General features: G+C 46.6%; 2 protein-coding genes across 4 annotated transcripts in view; one reads left to right on the forward strand and one right to left on the reverse strand.

Moving 5' to 3' along the window:
• The window catches only part of PTER (phosphotriesterase related), a 33,989-nt gene extending 15,214 nt beyond the window's left edge, over nt 1-18,775 (reverse strand). Inside the window, exons 1-4 of one of the 3 annotated variants that reach the window (XM_085892628.1) lie at nt 18,644-18,762; nt 17,580-17,675; nt 17,129-17,359; nt 3,959-4,144 (exon numbers count right to left, since the gene is read on the reverse strand). In XM_085892628.1, the coding sequence (XP_085748754.1) occupies nt 3,959-4,144; nt 17,129-17,359; nt 17,580-17,591 (429 nt within the window). In that variant the 5' untranslated portion in view covers nt 17,592-17,675; nt 18,644-18,762. Of the gene's footprint in view, nt 1-3,958; nt 4,145-17,128; nt 17,360-17,579; nt 17,676-18,643 lie in introns of all 3 variants that reach the window. The other 2 variants (XM_085892630.1, XM_085892629.1) reach the window with 2 other exon arrangements.
• Nucleotides 18,776-21,008: 2,233 nt separating this feature from the next.
• LOC147022061 (uncharacterized) lies at nt 21,009-23,098 on the forward strand. The gene is given in 3 exon segments (XM_085890482.1): nt 21,009-21,432; nt 21,516-22,005; nt 22,007-23,098. Coding segments are annotated over 3 exon segments (1,620 nt in total). The 3' UTR covers nt 22,713-23,098.
• Nucleotides 23,099-25,773: the final 2,675 nt, after the last annotated feature.

Below are 25,773 nucleotides of genomic sequence, written 5' to 3' on the forward strand. Positions count from 1 at the left end.
CCCTACTTCACCCCCCCCCCTGAGGTTTCTGCAGGATTTATGCGGTCCATGATCAACCCCCTTCTGGTGAAACTCACAAAATCCACAGAATGACTCCCCACTTCCACACTTTCGTCCCTCTTTTGCCTGCTTGTGGAACCAACATCTGCATTATCTTCAATCTCACTCTTACCTCCAGATCTTCAGGACGGCAGTTCACCAGCATCCCAAATCACCCCCATCCAAAACCATGATATTTTCTACCCCCATTAACCACCACATTAAGCACATCTTTCCAAATTTCCAATTTCTCCTACCTGAGATTTTGCTTCTGCATCCATCGTTTCCACCCTGCGCATCTTTCCCTACCCCTCATTCTTCCCAACACACATTATTTGTCCACGTCTCCCTGCATTTTGTCCCTCAACCCTGCTGTTGGTGTGCTTCCCCCTTCTCATTCTGGTGCCTTTGTTCCGTTACACGCGAATCCGTTCGATGTAATAATTACAAACCTCGACTTTGTAATAGAATTTAAACAATATAATATTTATTAATTTTTTTACAGAGTGGTCACAAAGTCCCAACGCACACAGTTACAATTTAGTTCGAATGTATCTGTGTGCTTCCCTCCATTCTCTGCACAAATTTGAATTTTTCTCTATGTTCTTCTGGACATCTTCCATGTTGAGGGCTGGAGGTCATAAAAGCAGCCCCTGACTGCTGTGTTGAGTTCTTCAACTGTTGTTAGGCAGAGATGAGAAACTTCCTCTTTCACAATGCCCCAAAGCGAGTTGTCACATGTTGTTAAGTCCGGACTTCAAGGAGGCCACACGATCTCAGATCCGTGTCCAATCCATCGTCCACTGAATTCGTCAGAGATATGCTATAACTGCTCGAGCATGATGTGCTGGTAAACCATCTTGTTGCAGGATAGCTGGAGAAAGTAGGGAAGCTGATCCTTCAATTGGGTTACCGTTTTTTTAGGAGGTTGATGGCAGGATTTGCACTCCGGCCACCGTTAAACACTTCACTACGCAAAACATAAAAACGCAAAGAAAACTGAAAACACACTCCGATGGGAGTACCTTCTGTGCAGCTGCCCTTCGCAGGGCAACTCACCAGATGAGAGGATTGGGGCAACGCCTTTAGGACCCCCAATCTTTGATGATAGGAGGAAAACCACGGGGTAACCTTCCCGGGGTCAGATTGCAGTAGTGTGTGTCGGTGTGTTGCTGAGGTGTCGTCCACCAGACTGCAGTCTCCTTGGGTTAACCTGAGGCGATCCCTTCGGGTGGGTGCCTGGAATGTCCTATCCCAAAGAGAGGATGATCTACTGTCTCTGTTATCATCTGAGCTCAAGCATTTTGGACTTTGGTATTGCAGCACTCTCTGAGGTTCAGAGATTGGATGGTGGGGAGATTGTGGTGGGTGATAACACCTACTATTGGTCTGGTTGCTCTGATGGTTACCATGCCAAAAGAGTTGCTGTAGCTGTGTCCAATAAGCTGATTCCAATGATAATTGAGGTAGCACCGGTCAACAAGTGTATGATGAGACTTAGGATTCATCACTCCTTGGGTGTCATTTCCCTGGTCTCTGACTATGCTCCGACTGGGGCGAGTGACCTCACCATGAAGGACAGATTCTATGCCACGCTCGAGTCTGTGGTTGATCAGTGCCCCAGGCGAGATACTCTTCCAGTCTTTGGGAATTTCAATACATCGACTGGAACTTATAGAGATGGTTATGAGAGAAGTGTTGGTCCCTCTAGATCTGGAACTGTGAACCAGAGTAGCACCTCCTTCCTTGACTTTGCAAGAAGTCATGGATTTAGGTTAGCTGGTTCAAGGTTTCAGCACCCACAGGTTCATCGCTGAACTTGAACTCATACTGTTCAAGTTGTTGAACTCATACTGTTGAACTCATACTATTGATCCTCAATACTGACCATAGGCTTGTTGTAGCAACTCTGAAATAGCAGCTTAAATCTGAGAGAATAGTACCATCCCAGCTGAGGCTGGATGTTGGCATGCTCAAGGATGAGAGGGGAGCTCAAGAGTTGAGGCTGAGTGGGAATTTTGGGGGTCTGGGTGCTTTGGGGAATCCTGAGGTGTTGTGGAGTGCCTTTAAAACCACCATCCTTGATGTTGCTGGTGGATGTCTTGGAATTCACCATTGAGTGAAAAAGAATTTTTGTCTCTCAAGGGACACTGGATGCCATTGACCAGTCGCAGGGCCAGGCTTAATGGCAGAGCTGAGCTGTTCAGGGAGTTGAGGCAACAACTACCGAGGGATGACACTGCTCTCAGTGCCGGGCAAGGTCTTTGCTCGGATAATTTTTGATAGGGTTCGCCACCATCTGCTTGAGCACCAGCTCCCAGAGCAGTCAGGAGTAACACCAAAGAGGTCAATGATGACCGTATCCTTGCCCTTCGGGTCCTCACTGAACGCAGACGAGTTTTGGCAGGGGCTGCTTGCAGCCGATGTTGATCTCTGTTAAGCATTTGATTCAGTGAATCGGGATACCCTCTGGAAGATTATTGGTCTTCGTGGGGTGCCACCAAAACTGATCAATCTGATGTCTGAACTCTACTCTGCTACCGACAGTGCTGTGAGATGTGGTGATACTATCTCTGACTTATTTCCAGTTGTTACTGGAGTTCGTCAGGGTTGTGTACTGGCCCCCACACTTTTCAGCGCTTGTCTGGACTGGATTCTGGAGAGGATGTCGGAGAGATCAAGCTGCGGTGCATCATTTAGGAATGTCAAGATCTCTGACCTTGATTTCAAAGATGATGCAGTCATCTTTGCAGAGATTGAATATCCTTTTGGGGGCCCTCGAGGTGCTGAATGAGGAGTCAGAGTCACTGGGATTACGGGTTTCCTGGGTCAAAACTAAGATCCAGGCTTTCAATGACATCTTGGATGCTGCTATCTTTTCCGTACCTCTTTGTGGTGAAGATGTTGAGGTCACAGAGAGATTCACTTTCCTTGGCAGTGATATTTATGTTTCTGTCGGCTGTGAGTCAGAGGTGAATAAACGTCTGGGTCAAGCATGGGGAGTCGTGGATTCACGAGATCATGGGGTGTGGCACTGTCGGTGACTGTGCAGGACGACGAAAGTCCAAGTCTTCAGGTTCTTGGTATTTGCAGTCTTGTTCTATGGATGTGAGTCTTGGACTCTGACCAGGGATCTGAGACGGAGACTTAATTCCTTTGGCACCAGGTCTCTTCGGAGAATCCTTGGCTATCACTGGTCAGACTTTGTATTCAATGAGCGGTTGCTGAGAGAGACTGAAATGACCTGCATAATGCGTGAGAGTCAGCTGCGGCTGTATGGACATATGGCTCGCTTTCCTGACGCTGATCCTGCTCACCAGATTCTCTCAACGAGGGAGCCTCGTGAGTGGAGGAGGCCAATGGCCCTCCACGTGCCTCGTGGTTGCAGCAGGTTGATCAGCATCTCAAGGAGATGGGGATGGGCCAGGCATCTGCCTGGGGGATGGCCAGACGGAGGCCCCTGGAGTACCGGCAGAAAGTGGACGCAGTGACACGCTCCCTCACCTGACCTGCCTGACTATATATTTTGATTAAAAACAACTTGTTGCTTTTAAATTCCACAAGACATCCTCGAATTCTCTCAACAATCTTATATATTATTTCCGAGTTTGTGGTTTCGTGTCGCGCTATCTTCAACTTTGTTCTGCGCTCGAGTAACGTGATATTCGGCTTACATTATCTCAAAGACCATATGAGGTGCATGGTACAAAAAAGTAAATAAAATGTTTCTGAAACAGTGAAATTGTGCGAAGAAGTACTTTGAACATTGTATTCCACTTACTGCATGAAAGTAAAATTACTACTGATACTCTGCATCAGTTCCTTTCTCAAACACACCCACCCCAACATGTCGTGCAGAGCGTGGGTTATGCTAGTAAAAAAATATTAAAATACTGTACTTTAAATTGGAAAGGGGCACCTGCTCTTCTGACATGCTCTTGGTTTCCTTTGAATGAAATGAGTCCACGTAGAAGCCTGTTCCGCAGATGACGTTCACTCCAGAGTCGAGCGAAATCTGCTGCAGTGCTTTCACATTGCGGTGTAATCCGATGGAAGAATTTTCAACCACCGTTCCACCCCCAGCCTTCCGGAAAGAACACAATTCCTGCAAAACATATTCACAGCCAATTATCCTGTCCTATTGTTCAGGTTCCATTTTGAAATATCTCTGAATGTCCTATTGAAAAGGTGGAAGGAACATGAGGTGGTCGAGTTGACTTGCCTGATCACGACCAAGTGGCTGATTATGTAAACCAAATCAGAAATACATAAATATATCTTAAATATAAATATTAAGATCTGGGAAAATAAGGCTTGAAGAATTTTGCAGGTTGTGGACAAAATGTTCTCTATATATTAAGTCTTTGATTTATCAGTAAGAGCCTTCTTTACTCTTCTTTTTTCGGGAGGACGGTTGGGAGTAATAAGGATTTGTGGGATTTGGGGGAGTGTGGTGGGTTGGTTGTCTTTTATGCACCTGTTGAATGCTCTACGACATATACTTCTTTGACAGCCTCAACCATTACCACCTTCTTGTGGAGTCAGCTGAAGAAGGTTTTTGGCCCTAATATTTCATGAACCGGCTGGTCGGGGCTGACGTTCAACCGAAGGTGATTTGGGAAGGAATTTGTAATTTGTTCAGGATGCTGGTGATAACCCACATACTTTTTGTGAAAGACACCGTCGGATCTTTTAACGTCCACCAACTAAATGTCAGGACCAAAACCTGGTGACGTTTTGAATCGGCTGATGTTACAGCAAAAGGCAATGCTGGAGGCCTTGGCGGAACAACGACAACAGGTGGTAGAACAGCAACCCTCGGTAGATGCTGAACAAGTACGGTCAAAGAGGCAGCTGGATAAGTCCACGATGAAATGGGGGTTTTTTGTGGGGAAATAGACCATTACAAGTCTGAGTGTTTCTCCTCCACCAAGAAGAGTAAGACGGAACCTGTGTTTAAAAGAGGAGGCCCTGACATAAAGAGTGCCTTGGCAGGGCGCACCGACATGCACTCACCAAAGTTTTGGAGCAGCACTGTTGGATCGTCACCAATAAGATTGCTAAAAATAGGAGTGCGTATTCATGGGTTAGTAGACACCGGGACGATGGTAACAATAGTGACTGAAGCCTTTTGCGAGGAAAAGTTGAAAGGTCATTTTGGTGAGGCCAAAGATGCAGGAAACATGTTAAAGCTGACAGCGGCAAATGGGATATACATACCATACATTGGATACTTGGAGATAGATGTGGAAATGGACGGAGTTGTGGTTTCACAACGTGGTATTTTGGTGCCCCGGGATTTAGGTTCAGATCCAAAGAAGAAACAAGTCCCAGGCATTATTATTATTATTATTATCATCATTCGAACCAATGTGTTGCAACACATTGAAGGCGACATTGGACTTTTCCAATCTTGTGGAACAAAAGGAGCAACAGGTATTGTAAAGATCTCAGACAATGAGCTAATTGGTAATGGAACAAACCTTCGGCTGTTTCAAAAGTCTGTATTCACGTCAATATTTATTTTTCCAATTGTATTACAATAATTGCTCAAATTGCGAGCCATTGACGGGCAAACACGTATCAATTATTGTATGTTGCTTTCTTTGAACGTTTCTTGACATCGACACCAATTTCATCACATTCGTTTTTTATTTAATTATTTAGATCTTCAAAAGTACGAGGTCCCATGATACAATCCGCTGATTTCAGGTGTCCCCAAAGAAAAAGCCAAGTGGCTTTGTATATATATTTATGTATATATATATATATTTTGTTACGGTTGTGCAAATTCGCAAACCACCATTCAGGTCCCGTAGGTGAGATATCTCTGGAAGTACATGTGTAGTCAGCCCCAAACCCGTTGTTTAGAGGGAATAAATGTGATTCATTCGGGCTGCGACGCTTTGAGATAGTCGTTTTTCTGTTCTATCTTAATTTTGAACCAACCACGTCTCAACCGCCATCACACAACAACCACCAACCACAACGCTGCTTCACAACAACAACAACGCCAACAGCCACGATCTTTACCTTCACAACTCGCTCCCGCAAACATCGCATCACCGCCATTCCAAACGGCACCATGGCCATAAACCACCACCATAAACCCTCCACCACCTTCACCTCTCTCCTTCTGCGGCCATTCCCGCACCACTTGTGAGCACCGAGCGTCAGGCTGTCCTGGGCTCGTACGGGACGCGCGCTGAGCCGCGAGTGCAAAATGCGGCCTTTCCAAGGAGAATTCGGATCAGGAATGCTGCACCCCACTTCTGATCCATCCAATCAGCAAGCGCGGGGCGGTTTGGCCCCGCCTCCAGATGCGTCTGTATGGAATCGAGATATGCAAATTCTAGGATCAGGGGAGACTCACGCCCCTTTTCCTCCGTCCAATGGGCGAGCGTGGCTCCACCCCCGAGCTCGTTCTGATCCAGAAATTTGCATATGGGTTCTCCTGCCGGCCTATAAAGCGCCGAGCAGAGTCGGTTTGGGCAGAGTCGGTTTGGGCAGAGTCGGTCTCGGCAGAGTCGGTCTCTGCAGAGTCGGCCTCAGAAGAGCGGAGAGTGTTTTGGGCAGAGTCGGGTTGGAGCGCGGAGTGGAGTCGGGAGGCGAGGGCGTACAGGTGGTTTGCTGCAGTCGGCTGAGGAGAATTGGGGAAGAGACCGAGGAGCTCGGGTCCGAGGCAAGGAAGACGGTGGTCGGCGACGAGGTCGCGGTGGAATCGCTCATCACGGGACCCAAGCAAGCCAGCTATCCTCTTTCCCCAGAGCATCAACAATTCCCCCCCCCCGAGATAGTGCAAAAAGGGGGCCCCATTCCCACCCCACTCCAAGCAGTGCCAACGAAACCCGCGAAGGAGCACGAAGTCGGGGCACCGCCGCGCTGCCACATTTGCGGCTCATCACAAAGACACGGGTAGGATCCACCCGGTCTCGCGGACCTGACCGCTCTTTCAGGTCCCGCGCAAATATTGGCCCACAGGCCCCGTCTGCCCCCCTTGTCTTTGAGGGTAGCCCTTTTCTTTTGTTTCTGTGTAAACATGTGTGTGTGGCGCCAGTCTGGTGAAGTAAAACTGTGTAAGTGTTGCCGTGTGTACGCGTAGTCGGTTGTAGATCTGCATTGTTGTGTTTCTTTTGTTGCAATTGCTTTATGTGCATTCTGTTTAATTGTATATGTGTACTCTCCGTGTGCCGCAGAATAAATGTGCATCATGTTGAACTGTTTTCCCGTTTCGCTTCGTCTTTTCTTTAATTGAATCTCCATCTTGCTTCACGTAAAGGGTTGGTAGTGGGCTTAATACGCCCGATAATTAATCGGAACCGTCGAGGCCGACGATAACACCGCTCGGTTATCCCGATAGTATGGAACGGGTCGCTTACGCGGCCCGTGTCCGGGGTCGACCTGCGGCGAGGTGCGATCGCCCGGTCTACCCTCCGCGTGGGTACTTTGGTAGGTCGAGTTTGGCGAACAACCCTATCCCATGCGGGGGACCGATTGGCTCGATCGTGGTGAGGCCGAAAGGCCCACCCATGACTAGCTCCCGGCGTTGGTTCGAGAGGGTCACGACAGAATTGTCCGTCCGGTGGGCGACGTGCTGCGATTCGAGTTACGTGGCTGTTCGCACGCCGGCGGGCGCGGATTCGCAACAATAAATATATATATATATATATATATATATATATATATATATATATATATATATATATACATATATATATATATACATATATATATATACATATATATATATATACATATATATATATATATATATATATACATATATATATACATACATATATATATATATATATATATATATATACATATATATATATATATATATATATATATATATATATATATATATATATATATATATATATATATATATATATATATATATATATATATATATATATAATCAGGATTTCTTAACCTTTCTAATATTGTTTCCCACTCTGAAATTGCCGAATAATGATATTCCCCCCCCCCCACCCCATTATCAACACTAAATGAATAAAAACAACTAAAATTTATTTAGAACATTATTCCAATAAATATTTTCATAAAAATATTGATACACAATTTATTGCATAACATTAACAGTCTTATATTATTTTAACATGAGCATTCCTAAAATCAACATTAATTTTTGTTCTGCTAATTTTTCATTGCTTAGGAAGCGTATTCAGACGACGTATTCAACGCAATAAATAGTTTGAAAATTGTTCAACCTAAAAAATAATTTCCCCCCTGAAATCCGAAAATTTCCACCCAGCGGGAAATTTCCTCCAGGTAAAGAATTACTGTTATATATATATATATATATATATATATATATATATATATATATATATATATATATATATATATATATATATATATATATATATATATATATATATATATAGTGTTGTGGTTACCAAATTCGCAAACCACCATTTAGGTCCCTTAGGTGAGATATCTCGGTAAGTATATGTGTAGTTAGGCCCAAACCCGTTGTCTCGTGGGAATACATGTCATTTATGCGTGCTGCGACTCTTCAGGATAGCCGTTTTTCTTTTACTATCTTTATTTTGGACCAACCGCCATTGTTACCACCACCAGTCACAACATCAACCACCAACCACAACGCCGCTTCACCACAACCGCCACGACCTTCACGTCACACCTCGCAACCGTCGCATCGCCACCGTTCTTGCGCCGCTTGTGGGTACTGGTGTTGGACTCGTGCAGGGCGCGCGCCGAACAGCGTGTACAAAACCACGGATTTTCCACTTCAAAAACGGATCAAAAACGACACACGCCCACTTTTGTTCCGTCCAATCGGTGAGCAAGGGGCGATTTGGCCCCGCCCCCAGGGCGTTGGAGGGCGATCGATATATGCAAATTTATGGATCAAAAAGCATTCACGCCCACTTTTTCTCGGGCCAATGGGGAGCGAGGTGAAAGGTCGAAGGCAGAGGGTCAAAGATGAGAAGGCGAAGCCACGGGGCTTATATAAGCGACCGCGTTCGTCAGTCAAGTCGAAAACAGAGAGTTAAGACTTCGCGGGCGGTGGAGTTGGCAAGAAGGAGCTGGTCGTCGTCGTGTGCGTTGGAGTCGGAGCGGAGGGGACGGAGCTGTGGAGAGGCGGCGAGGACAGACGAGGGGGTGCTCGCGTCGTGCAGGGAGCTGCACCCCAGGGAGGCCGACAGCGCGACCTGGCCGAGGTGGAGACGCTCGTCGCGGGACTCGAGCAGAGTGGAAATCCTCTATACCCCGAGCATCAGCAACCCCCTCCTGTTTCCCCCCGCGCTGAGATAGTGCGACCAAGGGGGCCCTTTTCCCACCCCCTACCAGACACTGTCCGCGAGGCCCGCGGGAGTTGAGGCACCATCGCCGCTCCGCGTCTCATCACCAGACGGGTAGGCCCGACCCGGTCTCGGCCTCAGGCCCGCCTCATCTTTGAGGGTATTCTTTTCCTTGGTTTTGGGTATGTGTTGTCGGCGCCGTCTGTGAAGTAAAATTGTATAAGTGTTGCCGTGTGCTCGCGTAATCGGTAGTAGATCTGCATTGTCGCATTTGCTTTTTGTGTAAATTGCATTGTGTTTTTCTTTTCTATGTGCTTTTGGTGGAATTGAATATGTGTGCTTTCCGTTCAGCGCGAATAAATGTGCTTTGTGTTGAACTGTTTCCCGCTTCGCTTCGTCATTTCCTTCATTGAATCCTCATCTTGCTTCACGTAAAGGGTTGGTAGTGGGCTGAATACGCCCGATAATTAATCGAACCGTCGAGGTCGACGATAACACCGCTCGGTTATCCCGATAGTACGGAACGGGTCGCTTAAGTGGCCCGTGTCCGAAGTCGACCTGCGGCGAGGTGCGATCGCCCGGTCTACCCTCCGCGTGGGTACTTAGGTAGGTCGAATTTGGCGAGCAACCCTATCCCACGCGGGGGCTGATTGGCTCGATCGCGGTGAGACCGAAAGGTCCACCCGTGACTGGTTCCCGGCGTTAGTCCGAGAGGGTCACGACTGGATTGTCCGTCCGGTGGGCGACGTGCCGCGATTCGAGTTACGTGGCCGTCAGCACGCCGGCGGGCGCGAATACCGCAACACTGGTGTCAGGTCGTGCGATACAAATCCATCGCCCTCCTCGCGGCACTGGTATCGGAGAACAGGAAAACGGGCTCTCCTGTCTCCGGCTAAATTCACGGGAATCGGTCCAGGGGTGAGAGAAGCGACCCCCGATTCCCTCCAAATTACGAGCGAGCTAAATTAACCCTTTAAGAGAGGCAAGATGGCGTCTCAAGGCGAGCGGGTGCCGGGGGTATTAGGTATGTGTAATAGTAATGTAGAATCCATGGCTCAGGACGAGATCACCGTGCAAGAGAAACCCGTACCAGAAGGTTGGGAAAGGCATCGATGCCGTTCATCTGGTCGGTTTTTTTATTATAACTCCACCACTAAATGTAGTCAGTGGGAGTGGCCAGGGCAGGTGACAATACAGCACGTTATGGAACTCGTGCAGAGCATAATTGACGGAATGAAAGAAGGGAACAACGAAATGAAGAGAAATACGCAACAAATGGAAAATAAAAAAATGGATGGAAACGCACTCAAAGCGAAAAACCAATTAAAAGAAAGCCAGGAGGAGACAGAGGAGGGATTGAAGGTCGAAACGGTGGAGTGTGAGAAAAGACTTCAAGACATGACGAAGAGAGTTGATAAGCTGGGACTGGAGGGAAAAACGGAGACAGAGGAACTGGGAAGACGGGTAGAAAACCACAAGCGCAAGCCGGAAGAACAGTTCGAAGCCAAAGCAAGGTCTGAGTGTGCGGAGATGAGAAAGGAATTGTAAAAGGAAGTTTCTGAGTTACAGAAACACCAAAACAAAGAGAGGGAACTACAAAACGAACTGAGAGTGTTAAAAGAGGAAAGGAAGAGAACGGAAAATGAAACTTTAAGAAACCACACTGTACAGATCGAACAGCTGGAAGCGAAGGCCAGACTAAAGAATGAGGAAACGAGGAAGAGTAATGAAGGAAGAACGAATGAGACAGGAGAAAGAAATCAGTCAGTTGAAAGAAATGACGAGATTGCAGAAGGAGGAACAAGAAAGACAGTGGAATAGAAAACTGAAAGAGTATGAATTTGAAACTGAACGACAAAAGGAAAAAAATAGGTTTGAATACGAGGAGAAAGTAAAGGAGCAAGGAATGAAGCAGGAAGGAGAAATCAGGAGATTGAAGGACACAACGAGATTGGAGAGGGAAGAACGAGAGGAACAATGGAATAGAAAACAAAAAGAACATGAATCTGAGGTTGACCAATTGGAAGAAAAGCTGAGGCTGGAGTACGAGATAGACAAAGAACAGCGAATGAAACACAAACAGGAGATTAACCAAATGAAGCAAACCATGAAACTGGAGAAGGAAGGACAGGAGAGGAAACGAGGAAGAGTAATGAGACAGCAGCAAATGAAACACAAAAAGGAGATTAACCAAATGAAGCAAACCATGAAACTGGAGAAGGAAGGACAGGAGAGGAAACGAGGAAGAGTAGTGAGAGAACAGCGAATGAAACACAGGAAGGAAATGAGCCAATTGAAAGAAACGACGAGATTGGAAAACAAAGAGCAGGAGGAACAGTGGGAAAGAAAACAACAACTCTATGAGTGTGAAATTGAACAACTAAAACGGAGGGAGAACGAACAGCTAATGGGGCTCAGAGAGAAAGAACGACTCAGATGGGAAAGGAAAAGGAACCAGGAAGAGACAGAAAAAAGGAACCAGGAGAGAAAATGTATAGAGACACGGGAGACAGAAAAAATAGAGGAGAGACTGCACGATGAAGACGGGGTAAGTGACGCACACACACACGGAGGTAGTGGAGGATCATGGGGGTGAGCTGGCGGACCGTGTAGGGACCCAGTTCGAGCACCTGGATGGCCTCCTCCAGGAACGAGGGGAGGGAGTATGCCCCCTTGAGGCGAGTCACGACCAGGTGAGTTCGGTCGTGCTTTGCGAGGTTGAGGGGACGAGAGCTGCGAACGGTTGCACGGAGAGCTTGGGGGGTGGAGAGGCCCCGGAGACCCTTGTGGGGACACGAATCCCCAGTGTGGTTGTCCCTGTGTGTGTGGTGCAAGGTGTGAGTGCGTCCCCGTGTGTGGAGGCGACCCCGTGTGTGAGTGGTGTGGTGGCGATGGTGCCAGAGTGCGTGCTTCCCAGCACGCCGGGTGAGGATGGGGCACCGTGTGTGAGTGAGGCCGTATGTGTGGATGGAACGGCCAGTGTGAGTGAAGCACCGCGGGTGAGTGCCCCCGCGTGTGTGAGTGAGGCACCGCGGGTGAGTGCCCCCGCGTGTGTGAGTGAGGCACCGCGGGTGAGTGCCCCCGCATGCGTGAGTGAACGGCCGTGTGCAAGGTCGCTGTGTGCAAGGGAGACCGTGTGTGTGAGAGAGCGGTATGTGAGGGAGATGTCGGTTGGCATGCGGGAGCACGCAGCCGCGTCTCCCGGTGTGAATGTGATGGAGTGGACTGTGTGCGTCGTAACACGCAGGTGTGCGTGGGTTGAATGGAGGCGACGAAGGCGACAGAAGAAAGAAAGCCGAGTAGCGGCTGTAGTTGTTTCGGGGACCGTGCCGGGTTCGCCCAGCAGTGAGCACGAGGTCCGTGCTGTGCAACGCACGAGACCACCACGTGCTCGCTTGCGAGAGTGAAGTCCCGGTCCGGAAACGCACGCGGTGGATTTGCCGATCCCGCGGACGGACAAAGTTTAGGCAGGATAACGGATTTGGACCGGACGGGTTCTCCACGCGATCGTGTGTGTTAAGCTCCAACGGGCAAAGCACATGTGTTCGCGTGGGGAACCCCTCGAGACGTGGGGCTTGTGTTTTTTTTTTATGCGCACGGTGACGCCATGGCTGCACGTGGGGTTGGAATCCGGCAGGAGGGGTATCTCTGCCGGATGGTACCGTCCAAGGAGGGACGAGGAACACGTGCAGCTGCATGACGTCACGGGCAGGTGCGAGCGCGAGTTGCCGCGCTGGTAATGCGCATGTAAAGAAAAAAAAAAGAGCAAGCCTCACTTTCGGGTGCACAGGATTCCTGGGCAAGGGGTGAAAGACCCCCTTGATCCCCTGGGCACAGGATGGAAACTAGTTAGGGGGAAGGGTTAGCTTAGTTAGACCGACTTCATGGGGCAGGGGTAAGTCCTCATGGAGTCCGTGGAATGGATTAGTTAGAGGGATTGTAGCCAGATTTAGGTTGGGAAATTGATTAATGGGAAATGATTTTTGATGATTTGGAGACAGTGACAGACAGTGAGTGTGTAGAGTTGACGTAGTTTAGCTACGTAGTGTTAAAAGGAACGTGCTACTAGTTTAAGGGATGACGTGGGAGCACGAGTTAGTTAGGGGATGTAGTTAGAAGGATGGCAGAGTTCAGCGGTGTGTGAGTTGGTGAGTTGTGAGGTGAGTACTTGTTGAGTGAGTGAGGCCAGCGGGTCTGTGTGTGTGGAGTAAATGGGGAATGCATGGTGCGATGAGTGATTGGGGGGAGGAGTGACTCCCGCCCAAGGGACCCCGGGGTCAGTATAAAGTGAGTTAGGGGGTTAGTCAAATTGAAAAATGGAGGTCGTTTTGTTGCTGGTGGGAAAGTAGGCTCGAGACCCATTTGGAGGGGTGCAGGAGCCCTGTTGACGGGCTTGGGAGCGTGGCTGCGAAAGGTGAGTATCGCTGAGTGGGTACCCCGGGCACCAGGCTAGTCGGCCGTAGTAGGCCAAGGGCCCATGGGGGGCCGGGATAGCGTAGTGGGCACGGGTGCGCCTGCTTGGTGCGGGGGCCCGTGGCGCCATTAGCCGCGTGGGCAGTGTTGTGGGCTGGCTGTGTTTGCCTGCAGCGGCCTTCTTCTGCGGGCTGTGTTTGCCTGCTGCCTTTGCCATGCCATGCCCACTGCCCACGTTCACCAGCCCCGTTCAATTTTTGCTTTGCCCCTCCCCCTGTTCATTTCCATGTGCGCCAGGATCCGCAAGGCAACAGTTTGCAAGCTGCAAGAACTGCCCTGTTGGCAGCTACAACACGGGCCTGCAGTGGCGGCCCGTGCACCGTGTTTGTGTTCATCCATCCATTCGTTGTGCTCATTGCGTGTGCCACTTGAGCTGGCACGGAGACTGCATTTGTGCAGCCCATGCACCGTTGTGGTTCACTGAGTTCAATTCAAACCATCCATCCATCCATTCGTTGTGTTCATTGCGTGTGCCACTTGAGCTGGCACGGAGACTGCGTTTGTGCAGCCCATGCACCGTTGTGGTTCACTGCGTTCAGTTCAAAAAGGAAGGCCTTGGACTGCGTGTGAGCAGCCAGCCACGTTCCCTGTCACCTGCATTGTTTTGAGCCAGAGACTGCATGTGGGCAGCCTGGCTCCCTGCTAACTGTTTTCTTTTGCAGAGTTCATTGATCCTGGGCCATGGTTTAGTGTAAAATTTGTAAGTTAAGGTTAAGATGTACTGTAAATATGAGTGCGCCCCCGGCATGTCTGTCCTAGTGCCGGCAATTTTATTTAAGTCGTCCGTGTGAGTGAGTTTGTTTAGGTAGTTACGCAGCCCTCAGGTTATTTATTTTGGGGACACGAATACCATGAATGTCGCACTCAGGGATCCGTAGGTAAAATGTACTAGGGGAAAACTACACATGATGGCACACGAAAATTTGACGACTCGGGACGAGTCTGTAAAAAGGGGAGGGGGTAGTGTTGTGGTTACCAAATTCGCAAACCACCATTTAGGTCCCTTAGGTGAGATATCTCGGTAAGTATATGTGTAGTTAGGCCCAAACCCGTTGTCTAGTGGGAATACATGTCATTTATGCGTGCTGCGACTCTTCAGGATAGCCGTTTTTCTTTTACTATCTTTATTTTGGACCAACCGCCATTGTTACCACCACCAGTCACAACATCAACCACCAACCACAACGCCGCTTCACCACAACCGCCACGACCTTCACGTCACACCTCGCAACCGTCGCATCGCCACCGTTCTTGCGCCGCTTGTGGGTACCGGTGTTGGACTCGTGCAGGGCGCGCGCCGAACAGCGTGTACAAAACCACGGATTTTCCACTTCAAAAACGGATCAAAAACGACACACGCCCACTTTTGTTCCGTCCAATCGGTGAGCAAGGGGCGATTTGGCCCCGCCCCCAGAGCGTTGGAGGGCGATCGATATATGCAAATTTATGGATCAAAAAGCATTCACGCCCACTTTTTCTCGGGCCAATGGGGAGCGAGGTGAAAGGTCGAAGGCAGAGGGTCAAAGATGAGAAGGCGAAGCCACGGGGCTTATATAAGCGACCGCGTTCGTCAGTCAAGTCGAAAACAGAGAGTTAAGACTTCGCGGGCGGTGGAGTTGGCAAGAAGGAGCTGGTCGTCGTCGTGTGCGTTGGAGTCGGAGCGGAGGGGACGGAGCTGTGGAGAGGCGGCGAGGGCAGACGAGGGGGTGCTCGCGTCGTGCAGGGAGCTGCACCCCAGGGAGGCCGACAGCGTGACCTGGCCGAGGTGGAGACGCTCGTCGCGGGACTCGAGCAGAGTGGAAATCCTCTATACCCCGAGCATCAGCAACCCCCTCCTGTTTCCCCCCGCGCTGAGATAGTGCGACCAAGGGGGCCCTTTTCCCACCCCCTACCAGACACTGTCCGCGAGGCCCGCGGGAGTTGAGGCACCATCGCCGCTCCGCGTCTCATCACCAGACGGGTAGGCCCGACCCGGTCTCGGCCTCAGGCCCGCCTCATCTTTGAGGGTATTCTTTTCCTTGGTTTTGGGTATGTGTTGTCGGCGCCGTCTGTGAAGTAAAATTGTATAAGTGTTGCCGTGTGCTCGCGTAATCGGTAGTAGATCTGCATTGTCGCATTTGCTTTTTGTGTAAATTGCATTGTGTTTTTCTTTTCTATGTGCTTTTGGTGGAATTGAATATGTGTGCTTTCCGTTCAGCGCGAATAAATGTGCTTTGTGTTGAACTGTTTCCCGCTTCGCTTCGTCATTTCCTTCATTGAATCCTCATCTTGCTTCACGTAAAGGGTTGGTAGTGGGCTGAATACGCCCGATAATTAATCGAACCGTCGAGGTCGACGAATAACACCGCTCGGTTATCCCGATAGTACGGAACGGGTCGCTTAAGTGGCCCGTGTCCGAAGTCGACCTGCGGCGAGGTGCGATCGCCCGGTCTACCCTCCGCGTGGGTACTTAGGTAGGTCGAATTTGGCGAGCAACCCTATCCCACGCGGGGGCTGATTGGCTCGATCGCGGTGAGACCGAAAGGTCCACCCGTGACTGGTTCCCGGCGTTAGTCCGAGAGGGTCACGACTGGATTGTCCGTCCGGTGGGCGACGTGCCGCGATTCGAGTTACGTGGCCGTCAGCACGCCGGCGGGCGCGAATCCGCAACAATATATATATATATATATATATATATATATATATATATATATATATATATATATATATATATATATGTATATATATGTATATATATGTATATATATGTATATGTATATATATGTATATATATATATATATATGTATATATGTATATATATATATATATATATATATATATATATATATATATATATATATATATATATATATATATATATATATATGTATATGTATATATATATATGTATATGTATGTATATGTATATATATATATGTATATGTATATATATATATATATATATATATATATATATAAAAACAGGGGAGCCCGAAAGTTACTTTACCCCTGATAAATTTCTCGCACTTCCTTCCGTCCCTTCCCCTCTGCCCTCGCCCCTCATCCACTATGGTATGCGGAAACACTGACTCAGAAGAATGATGGAGCACATACAGATACAATGGCAAATTAATTATTGTAAGTACTGTACAATAAAACCTGTATATTAAAAGAGTTCAAGAACAATGCTTCACTGGGAAGGGTAAAGTGACTTTCAGGCCACCCTGTATATATCCATCTCAAAGGCATCGTCTCAAAAAATAAAAATATTTCCCATGATTCCAGACTTTTTGAAACACCCAATATAAAGAACATGGAACTCGGTGACATGGTAGGGAACCTCTTTGATGGTGTCCACTTCTTTGTACAGCTGTAGGTTACTTCGGTGGCCAAACGGATGTTGCTGGATCCAGTGAAGGTTACAGAAGTCAAATGGTGCTTCTCCTCGGTCCTCGCCGATGGAAGCCGGACAGCGAAGTGCAGAAGCATCCATATAAATGTGTTCATGTGGAAGCGTAATGCCCAGCTGGTCGGGTGCGATAGCACCCAGCACTGTTTGTACACTCATGTCCTACACACAAATAAACAGGTGCCTCTTAGATGTGAAATAATCGGATAAACACAGTACAATGTTTCATTACAATTGCAGATTGGCACCTGGTGGCATGATTAATGGTGTACGATACATAATAAGAACACTCGACAGGTCCTAGTGGTAAACTCCACCACTACAGTACACATTAAGCATGACAGCACCCAAACACATACACAGGCCATTTGGCCAATCAAACCATTTGGTCCATTGTCTTCTACCGCATCCTTTCTGATCTTGCGTCCTCTGCTCTTTCAGTGCTTTGTTTCCCACCCACCCTCCCCTCCCGAGGTTTCTGCAGGGCACACACGGTTCAACATCAACCCCCTTCGAGTGAAACTCCCGGATCACTGCTCACCTCCACACATTACCTCCGCCACCGAAGGTGAAGGAGGTTCTGTTTTCATCCCCTTCTGTCTGTTTCTTTGTGTACAGGATATCTCAAAAAGTTGTGGACGGGTCTGGATGAAATTTTGTGGACAGGTTGGGTTTGTGACAAGGACGAACTGATTAGATTTTGGTGAAGACCCGGATCCGGATACTGGAATTTTTAAAAGTGATTCTTCACCATTGATAGATAGGGCCAAAAACAATAAAGAGCATGACATCTCAAAAATGCACTGGGCCCGAACACCCGATATGTTCTTGTGGATCAGGCATTGCGTGGCGGAGGTATGCGCTCCACCAAGTACCCTTCTAGTTCGTTCCTCTTCCCCCCCCCCCCCACTTATGGAACCAACTTCCACATTCTCTTCAACTCCATCCTTTTCTGAAAGTCTTCAATACAGCTATTCCTCGCCATCTTAGATCATCCCTCAAGCAAAATCATGATATTTTCCACCCCCGTTAACCACCCTATCCCAAGCTCTCCTCCCTCCAAATTTCCAGTTTTTCTTTCCTGAGAGTTTGCTTCCATGTCCATCTTGTCTATATTTCTTGACTACAAAAAGCCTGCGCGACATCGACAACATATTAATGAAACATAATTTTATCAAATTTAATTCACTGGTGGGTGGTGAGTTGAGGAGTGGGGATTAATTTAATTACATTCATGCATGCACATGACTGTCTATATAACCAATTTCTCTGTTTGCAAACTTTGGATATACCTCCAACTTAAATTAAAACCAAGGTAATGCTTTAAAAGCCTCTGCATATATTCTTTACGCAAGCTAAGTTTAAATGCAATGAAAGCAAGTTTTAATCAGACTTAAATTAGTATGAATATACATTGGTGGAAGTAATTAAATAGTTATAACATACCTTCTCGACCCAGCACAGCAAGATTACAAAAACACTTCAAAAGGCAATGCTTAGCAGACTGATAGATCTCGACCACAGAAAAGTTGCGCGACCTGTAATAAATACTGCAACCAGAGATTTGAACTGGAATGAACTCGACAGATAAGCTAGTTAAAGTACAACTTGTGCCCAAGGTTGATGTTTCATGTGTGGTGATGGGATGCTTTCACAGCAAACAACTGTCGTTTTGAATGGAAGAAAAGTAAACAGTGAACACTGTAATAAACTAAAATGGCACTCGGTAGAGCGCATACCTCCGCCACATAATGCCTGATCCATGAGGACATATCGGGCCCAATACATTTTTGAAATACCATGCTATACAGTACGATATCACATTTGTCCCTATATTTTAATGGTATGCCTGGTGTTGGCTTAATGGTTAGGGTGATGGGCTTTGGATCCTTGGGCCGAGTTCAAATCCTGCTCAGCTGTTGAATTAACACCAGGTGGGGCTAACTCGGCCTGTCATCCTTCCGAGGTCGGCAAAATGAGTGCCAGCATTCTGGTATCCTGTGTCGGAGTGGCGACCCGTCCAGGATTGTGTCCAATAGCTAAGGAGACTGCTTAAACAGCACCAACTCTCTGTACAGAGTATGGTCCCAATCTCCTCTCTCCTCCTCTCATTGGTGAAGAATCACTTAAAAAAATTAAACAATTCTCGTATCCATATCCAGATTTGGATCTTCACCAAAATCGAATCACTTCGTCCTTGCCGCACACCCAACCTGTCCACAAAATTTCATCCGAATCTGTGCATAACTTTTTGAGATATCGTGCTATATATTAGTTTAGCCTGATCTCTCAATGGTGAAGAATCACTTAAAAAATTCGAGTCGTCGGATCCGGATTGGGATCTTCACCAAAATCGAATCAGTTCATCCTTGTCACACTACCAACCTGTCCACAAAATTTCATCCAGACCCGTCTACAACTTTTTGAGATATTCTGTGCAGAAACAAACAGACAGACAAACTAGCTGGTAGGCGACATGGGTGGTCGCTATATAATTGCATACTAGTCATACAGTTTTTGACGGATTGAGCTGAAATTTTTTGACAAAGGTTGATTATAGTGCACATAAAAGCACGGAAACCGATTGTTGATTTTCGAAAAAAAAACATAAATGTTTTTCGGATTTTTTCAAAAATTTCAAAGTCCCGTTGCTAGGCAGCGGTGGCGTCCGTAGCAATGGTGCTCAAAAGCGTACAACTCGATCCTGGTATGAACCTACTAGTCAAGTTTCATAAAATTCGGTTGACTCCCCTGGCCTCCAGAGCTGTCCATTACATAGAAACAGACAGACAGAGACATACAGACAGATGGAAAACCTGAGACTCAGGGTAGTCTGGCGACCACCCAACAAACAGACAGACAGAAAGGGGTGAAAACATAATAGTACACAGCTAACATGTATTTTTTTTTAAACTTTGGGGTGCATTTTTTGTTAATAGCAGGCATCCATGCTAGATCAATCAGCCATAGGGTGGGGAAGAAAATGTGGGTGGATGCCACCGTCGATTTTAACCATAAAGGTCATTTTCAAGGTCAAAAGATCAAATTTTGTGTTTTTTACATTGTGCATTAATTGACATCAATTTTGTTCGCTCTATCCATATAAACTATTTTTAATAGCAAAAACATGTATTTAGGGTGTTTAATTAACAAGCCAATTTTATTTCTTACCCATATGTGTATGGCATCGTGAAACGGCAAAATGTGATTTTCTCGATGTGCTTATTCTGCATGTTAAAGTAATTTGCACACCGAATCTTTTGGTTTATACTATCATACACGTTCAATAAAACTACTTTGTCACTGTAAAATGCCAAACAATTATTTTGTTTGCAATGGCCACTTGTTTTATTTGTTTGTAAACACTTTTTGCCCCCTCTTGTGGCAGATTTGTTCAAAGAAATTCCAACATGGCGGTTTGATGTTGTGACCATGCTTTATCAGGCGGTGTACATAATTGATGCAAACTGCACATCAAAAGTGAGTAACTTTGATACAGAATAGACATGTGTTGGTTAGAGAGATACATACAACAATTATCTGGGCCAATTAAGGAAACGGGACCGGGGCATGTACATGTCTTATTTGACGGCTGGTATACACTGTGTACGGGGAGTCTTTATTTGGTCTAAGTTTGAGCCTGGCAATTCCACATTTAGATTTCAGTTAAACCATATTGTTAATCGGTAAACAACTATTCAGAGGACATACTAAAATTGCGTTTGGAATGACGGAATGCCGTAAAACGGACCATCATACCACATTTGGGTCAAATTACACATGTATTGCCCCGTACCGTTGATGCAGTACTATGTACAAAGAAACGTTCTTATGGCTGATTGAGGGAACTGTCGGGTTTCATGACACACTCAGGAAGCACCACTCAAAAACCTTCGCTGATTTGTACAAGGCAAATGTATCTACTAAACAGAATGTACAGAAAACAATCAAAGCTGACAGAAAGCTACTGCAGCGATTGCTCAATACTGTCACCGCCGGGCGACCACTGGAAATGGCGACCATTCTCAAGCATGAACTCTCTCCAATCCCACTGTCTCTGGCCAAGGTTGGAGGGAAGATGAACTCTGCTTCAAAGTCGGAGCTGATTAACATATTGATGGCAGGACTACAAGTACCTCCTGAAGTTCCAGAAGCTGACAAGAAGACATGTGTGATTATAGATGGTCACGCCCTCATCCAAGCTCTAGGAAAGCGTGTTGGGTGTCAGACATTTGGTGAATATGCTGATGTGTTTGTAAAAACTGTAACACGTCACTTTGGACAGCACACAACAAGAGTTGATGTAGTATTTGATCGCTACATCGGGGAAAGCTCCATCAAGGCAGTGACTTGCTCAAAGCGACTGGGAAAAAAAAGATACCAATCCGCAAGCTCATCGATGGGCCCAATGTCGCACTCCCACAGGTTTGGGTCCAGTTCATTGCCTTGGTTGAGAACAAAGCTGATCTTGCCAATTTCTTAGCTGAGGAAATAATAAAGAAAGGTAAAGATCTGTCCGGGCGATTTGAGCTGGTAACCGGAGGCGGATTTATAGATGTTACTGATGCAAGGTCAACAAGGAAAGATGACCCCAGGGTTCATGGAAACCATGAAGAGGCTGATACCAGGCTGATACTCCATTCGTGTGAGGCAGTTAATGAAGGATACCAAAGAGTGCTCGTAATCTGCAGAGACACAGATGTCATGCTACTTCTGATACACTTTGTATCAACAAGAATATCCGAAGTGTGGATGGTGTCTGGAACAGCAAAGAATCGGAAATGTTACCCACTACATGCCGTATCTGAGACTTACATAACCTGTGAGGGAAAACCTACTCAGCTTCCATGCGCTAACAGGTTGTGACATATCTTATTTCAGTGACCATGCAAAGAAGTCATGCTGGAAAGCATTTGAAAGCCAACCACTTCTTGTCAAGGGGATCGGTCGTGATGGAGACCTTGCACCTATTGAACAGTTTGTGTGTCACCTGTATGGGACACCTGACCAACGAACCGTCAACCATGCCAGGCTCCAACTCTTTAGAAAGGCTAAGAAGGGACTAGAGATGTCACCACCGACAAGGGATGCACTGGAACTTCACGCTACACGCGCCAATTATCAGGCAAAGATTTGGTTGCAAGCAGATCAGGAACACGTAGATGTCTCATCGCCTCCAGACACCTCAGCTTGGAGGAAGGAGTCCAGTTGCCTTAAAGCCGTGTGGACAAGGCTACCCCCAATCCCAAAAGCCTGCCTGGAGCTGCTATCCTGTGGATGCAAATCAAAATGCAGAACATCTCGATGTACTTGCTTCAGAGAGAACTTCAGGTGCACTTTTGCCTGCGGATGTGATGCGATTGACTGCTGTAATCCAACTGGCCAGGAGATTCATACCAAGAGCCTCATGCCGATACACATGCATGTGCATGTAGGCTTATGCGACACACCCAATACTGTATGTTCCCTTTCCGTTGTGTCACCCAGCTGGTCACACTCAGCAACATCACATTAATTTAATTAATATTTTAAACACATTGTAATGATGGATAAATGGCAAAACCGTATAGCCCTTTTTCAGATCAAAAAAGTTTTCTGTTTCGCATCATACATGTAGGGCCGTACATTAAGGCATATAATACACAATGTTGCAGAGACTGTGTACTTCAGCAATAGTATAACTATCTTTTTGCAAATATAAACATTAAATGAGCTTTCAACGGGGAAAAGTCCAGGATAAAATGACCTTTCAGGTAAAAATCAGTGGTTGCATCCACCAACATTAAATTCTTCCCCACACGATGACTATAATTGATCTGGCATGGATGGCTGTTATAAACAAGCAATTCACCATGAAATCAGATGTTGGCTGGTGTACTAGAACAAATCTGACTGCCACAAGAGGGGGCTATACAGTATTTAATTATTAAAGATAAAGCGAGTGGCCATTGCAAAAAAGTTTGTTTAGGATTTTACAGTGACAAATTAGTATACTGAATGTGTGTGATAGTTTAAACCAAAAAGATTCGGTGTGCAAATTACTTTAACATGCAAAATAAACACATTTCAAGAAAATCACATTTTTGTGTTTCAGAATGCCATACACATATGGGTAAAACTTAAAATTCACTTGTTAATTAAACAGGATAAATGCATGTTTTTGAAAATATAAGTAGTTTATATGGACAGAGGAGGCAAAGTTGATGTCAATTCATGCACAATGTAAAAAAAAAAACACAAAATTTGACCTATTTGACCTTGAGCATGACCTTTAAGGTCAAAATCGAGGGTGGCATCCACATACATTTTCTTCCCCACCCTATGACTGATTGATCCAGCATGGATGCCTGCTATTAACAAAAAATGCACTATAAATCGTTTTCTCGAGGACTTTTCCATGTTTGGCTGGTGTACTATAACTTCCTTCACCTCCGGTGGCAGAGGTAATGAGGGAAAAAAGTATACTAGTGTGGTATTAAATTATAAATGGGAGATTGATCTTTAACACACACACACACACACACCAGTGTGTTTGTGTGAGAAAATCCCTGAGGCTATCCCCAAGACTCAGCAGCTCAGTGGCCTGTCGCTGTGTTAATGAAGATGTCCCTGGGTTTGTGTCATGGGTTTAATCAGGATTTGTTCACACAAGCCCAAAATAGCAATTTAGTCCTGTTCATTAATCTAATATATTGTTGTGGAAATGACTCCAAGTGGGTTTATAGATGTTTTATAAAGTGGATTATTTCCTTTTATGAAATCTGTAGCATAAGCATAAAATAATTAATTGTGATCATATATGTATGTATCTAGATATATATATATATATATATATATATATATATATATATATATATATATATATATATATATATATAAAAATATAAAAAAAAATATATATATATATATATAAAAATATATATATATATAAAAATATATATATATATATTGTTGCGAATTCGCGCCTGCCGGCGTGCGATCGGCCACGTGACTCGAATCGCGGAACGTCGCCCACCGGACGGACAATTCTGTCGTGACCTCTCGGACTAACGCCGGGAGCTAGTCACGGGTGGGCCTTTCGGCCTCACCACGATCGTGCCAATCGGCCACCCGCATGGGATAGGTTTGTTCGCCAAACTCGACCAACCTCAGTACCCACGCGGATGGTAGACCGGGCGATCGCACCTCGCCGCAGGTCGACTCTGGACACGGGCCGCTTAAGCGGTCCGTTCCGTACTATCGGGATAACCAAGCGGTGTTATCGTCGGCCTCGACGGTTCTGATTAATTATCGGGCGTATTAAGCCCACGACGAACCCTTTACGTGAAGCAAGATGGAGATTCAAACAAAGGAAAGGACGCAGCGAAACGGGGAACAATTCAACATGCAAACACTTTATTCACATAGACACAGACCACACATATAGCAATTAAAACAATTATGCACAATAAGCAAATGTAATACGAAAAACAATAAAGCAACGACGACGCAGAGCTACAACCGACTAAGACCGACACACGGCAACACTTAACAGTTTTACTTCACCAGACTGGCGCCACACACACACGTTTACACAGAACCCATAATAAATGGAAGTCGCGACTTCCCTGAGCGTGTGGAGTCCCTCTCCGACGTCCGTCGACGTGGTCCCGCCTGGCCGCGACTCCATGCCCGAGCGTGGTCGGCGAGGCCTCTCCTGCGTGCCTCGCGCCTGCACGTGTTGGCCACTCGACGCCACGGACCGAGTGTTCGGCGCTATCCCAGCGCGGATAGAGGGGGGGGGGGAAACGTGGATGGCCAAAGTCGGGAGAGGGGAATGGTGGACGCTCCTTCCCGCCAGCGGGGTCTTACAACTGCCCCACAAAAGACCCGGCCAGCGGCCACCAGGACGAGCGAGCCGGAAGACGAGAGCAACCACGAAGCAAGAGCATCCACGAAGCAAGAGCATCCACGAAGCAAGAGCATCCACGAAGCAAGAGCATCCACGAAGCAAGACCATCGACCAAGCAAGACCATCGACCAAGCAAGACCATCGACCAAACTGCTTCCCCCGTCTCCGACTTTTATATCCCAGAGCTCCGCCCTGTTGCTCCGCCCCGTTCTTTGCTCCACCCCCCTTTGAGGTGCTTCGAGAAAGGTCTCGAAGAGGGGCGTTCCTCCTCCCTGGCCGCGTCACACCGCGCATCCACCAATCGAGCGCCAGCTGCCCTCCCCTCGCTTCTCTCCCCTCACACCAAGCGCGGAGAAGAATGGCGCGAAAAGCCCACCGAGCGTCCTCGTTGGGTTTTATTTGAAATAAAAGATAGAGAAAGAAAAACGACTGACTCAAAGCGTCGCAGCCCGAATGAATCACATTTATTCCCTCTATATAACGGGTTTGAGCTAACTACACATGTACTTAAGATATATCTCACCTACAGGACCTGGATGGTGGTTTGCGAATTTCCACAGCTGTAACAATATATGTATGTATATATGTATATATATATATATATATATATATATATATATATATATATATATATATATATATATATATATATATATATATATATATATATATATATATATATAGT

The sequence above is a fragment of the Eptatretus burgeri genome, chromosome 8 (genome assembly GCF_056783735.1).
Source record: "Eptatretus burgeri isolate ZD-2024b chromosome 8, Ebu_testis_v1, whole genome shotgun sequence".
Classification (NCBI taxonomy): Eukaryota; Metazoa; Chordata; class Myxini; order Myxiniformes; family Myxinidae; genus Eptatretus; species Eptatretus burgeri.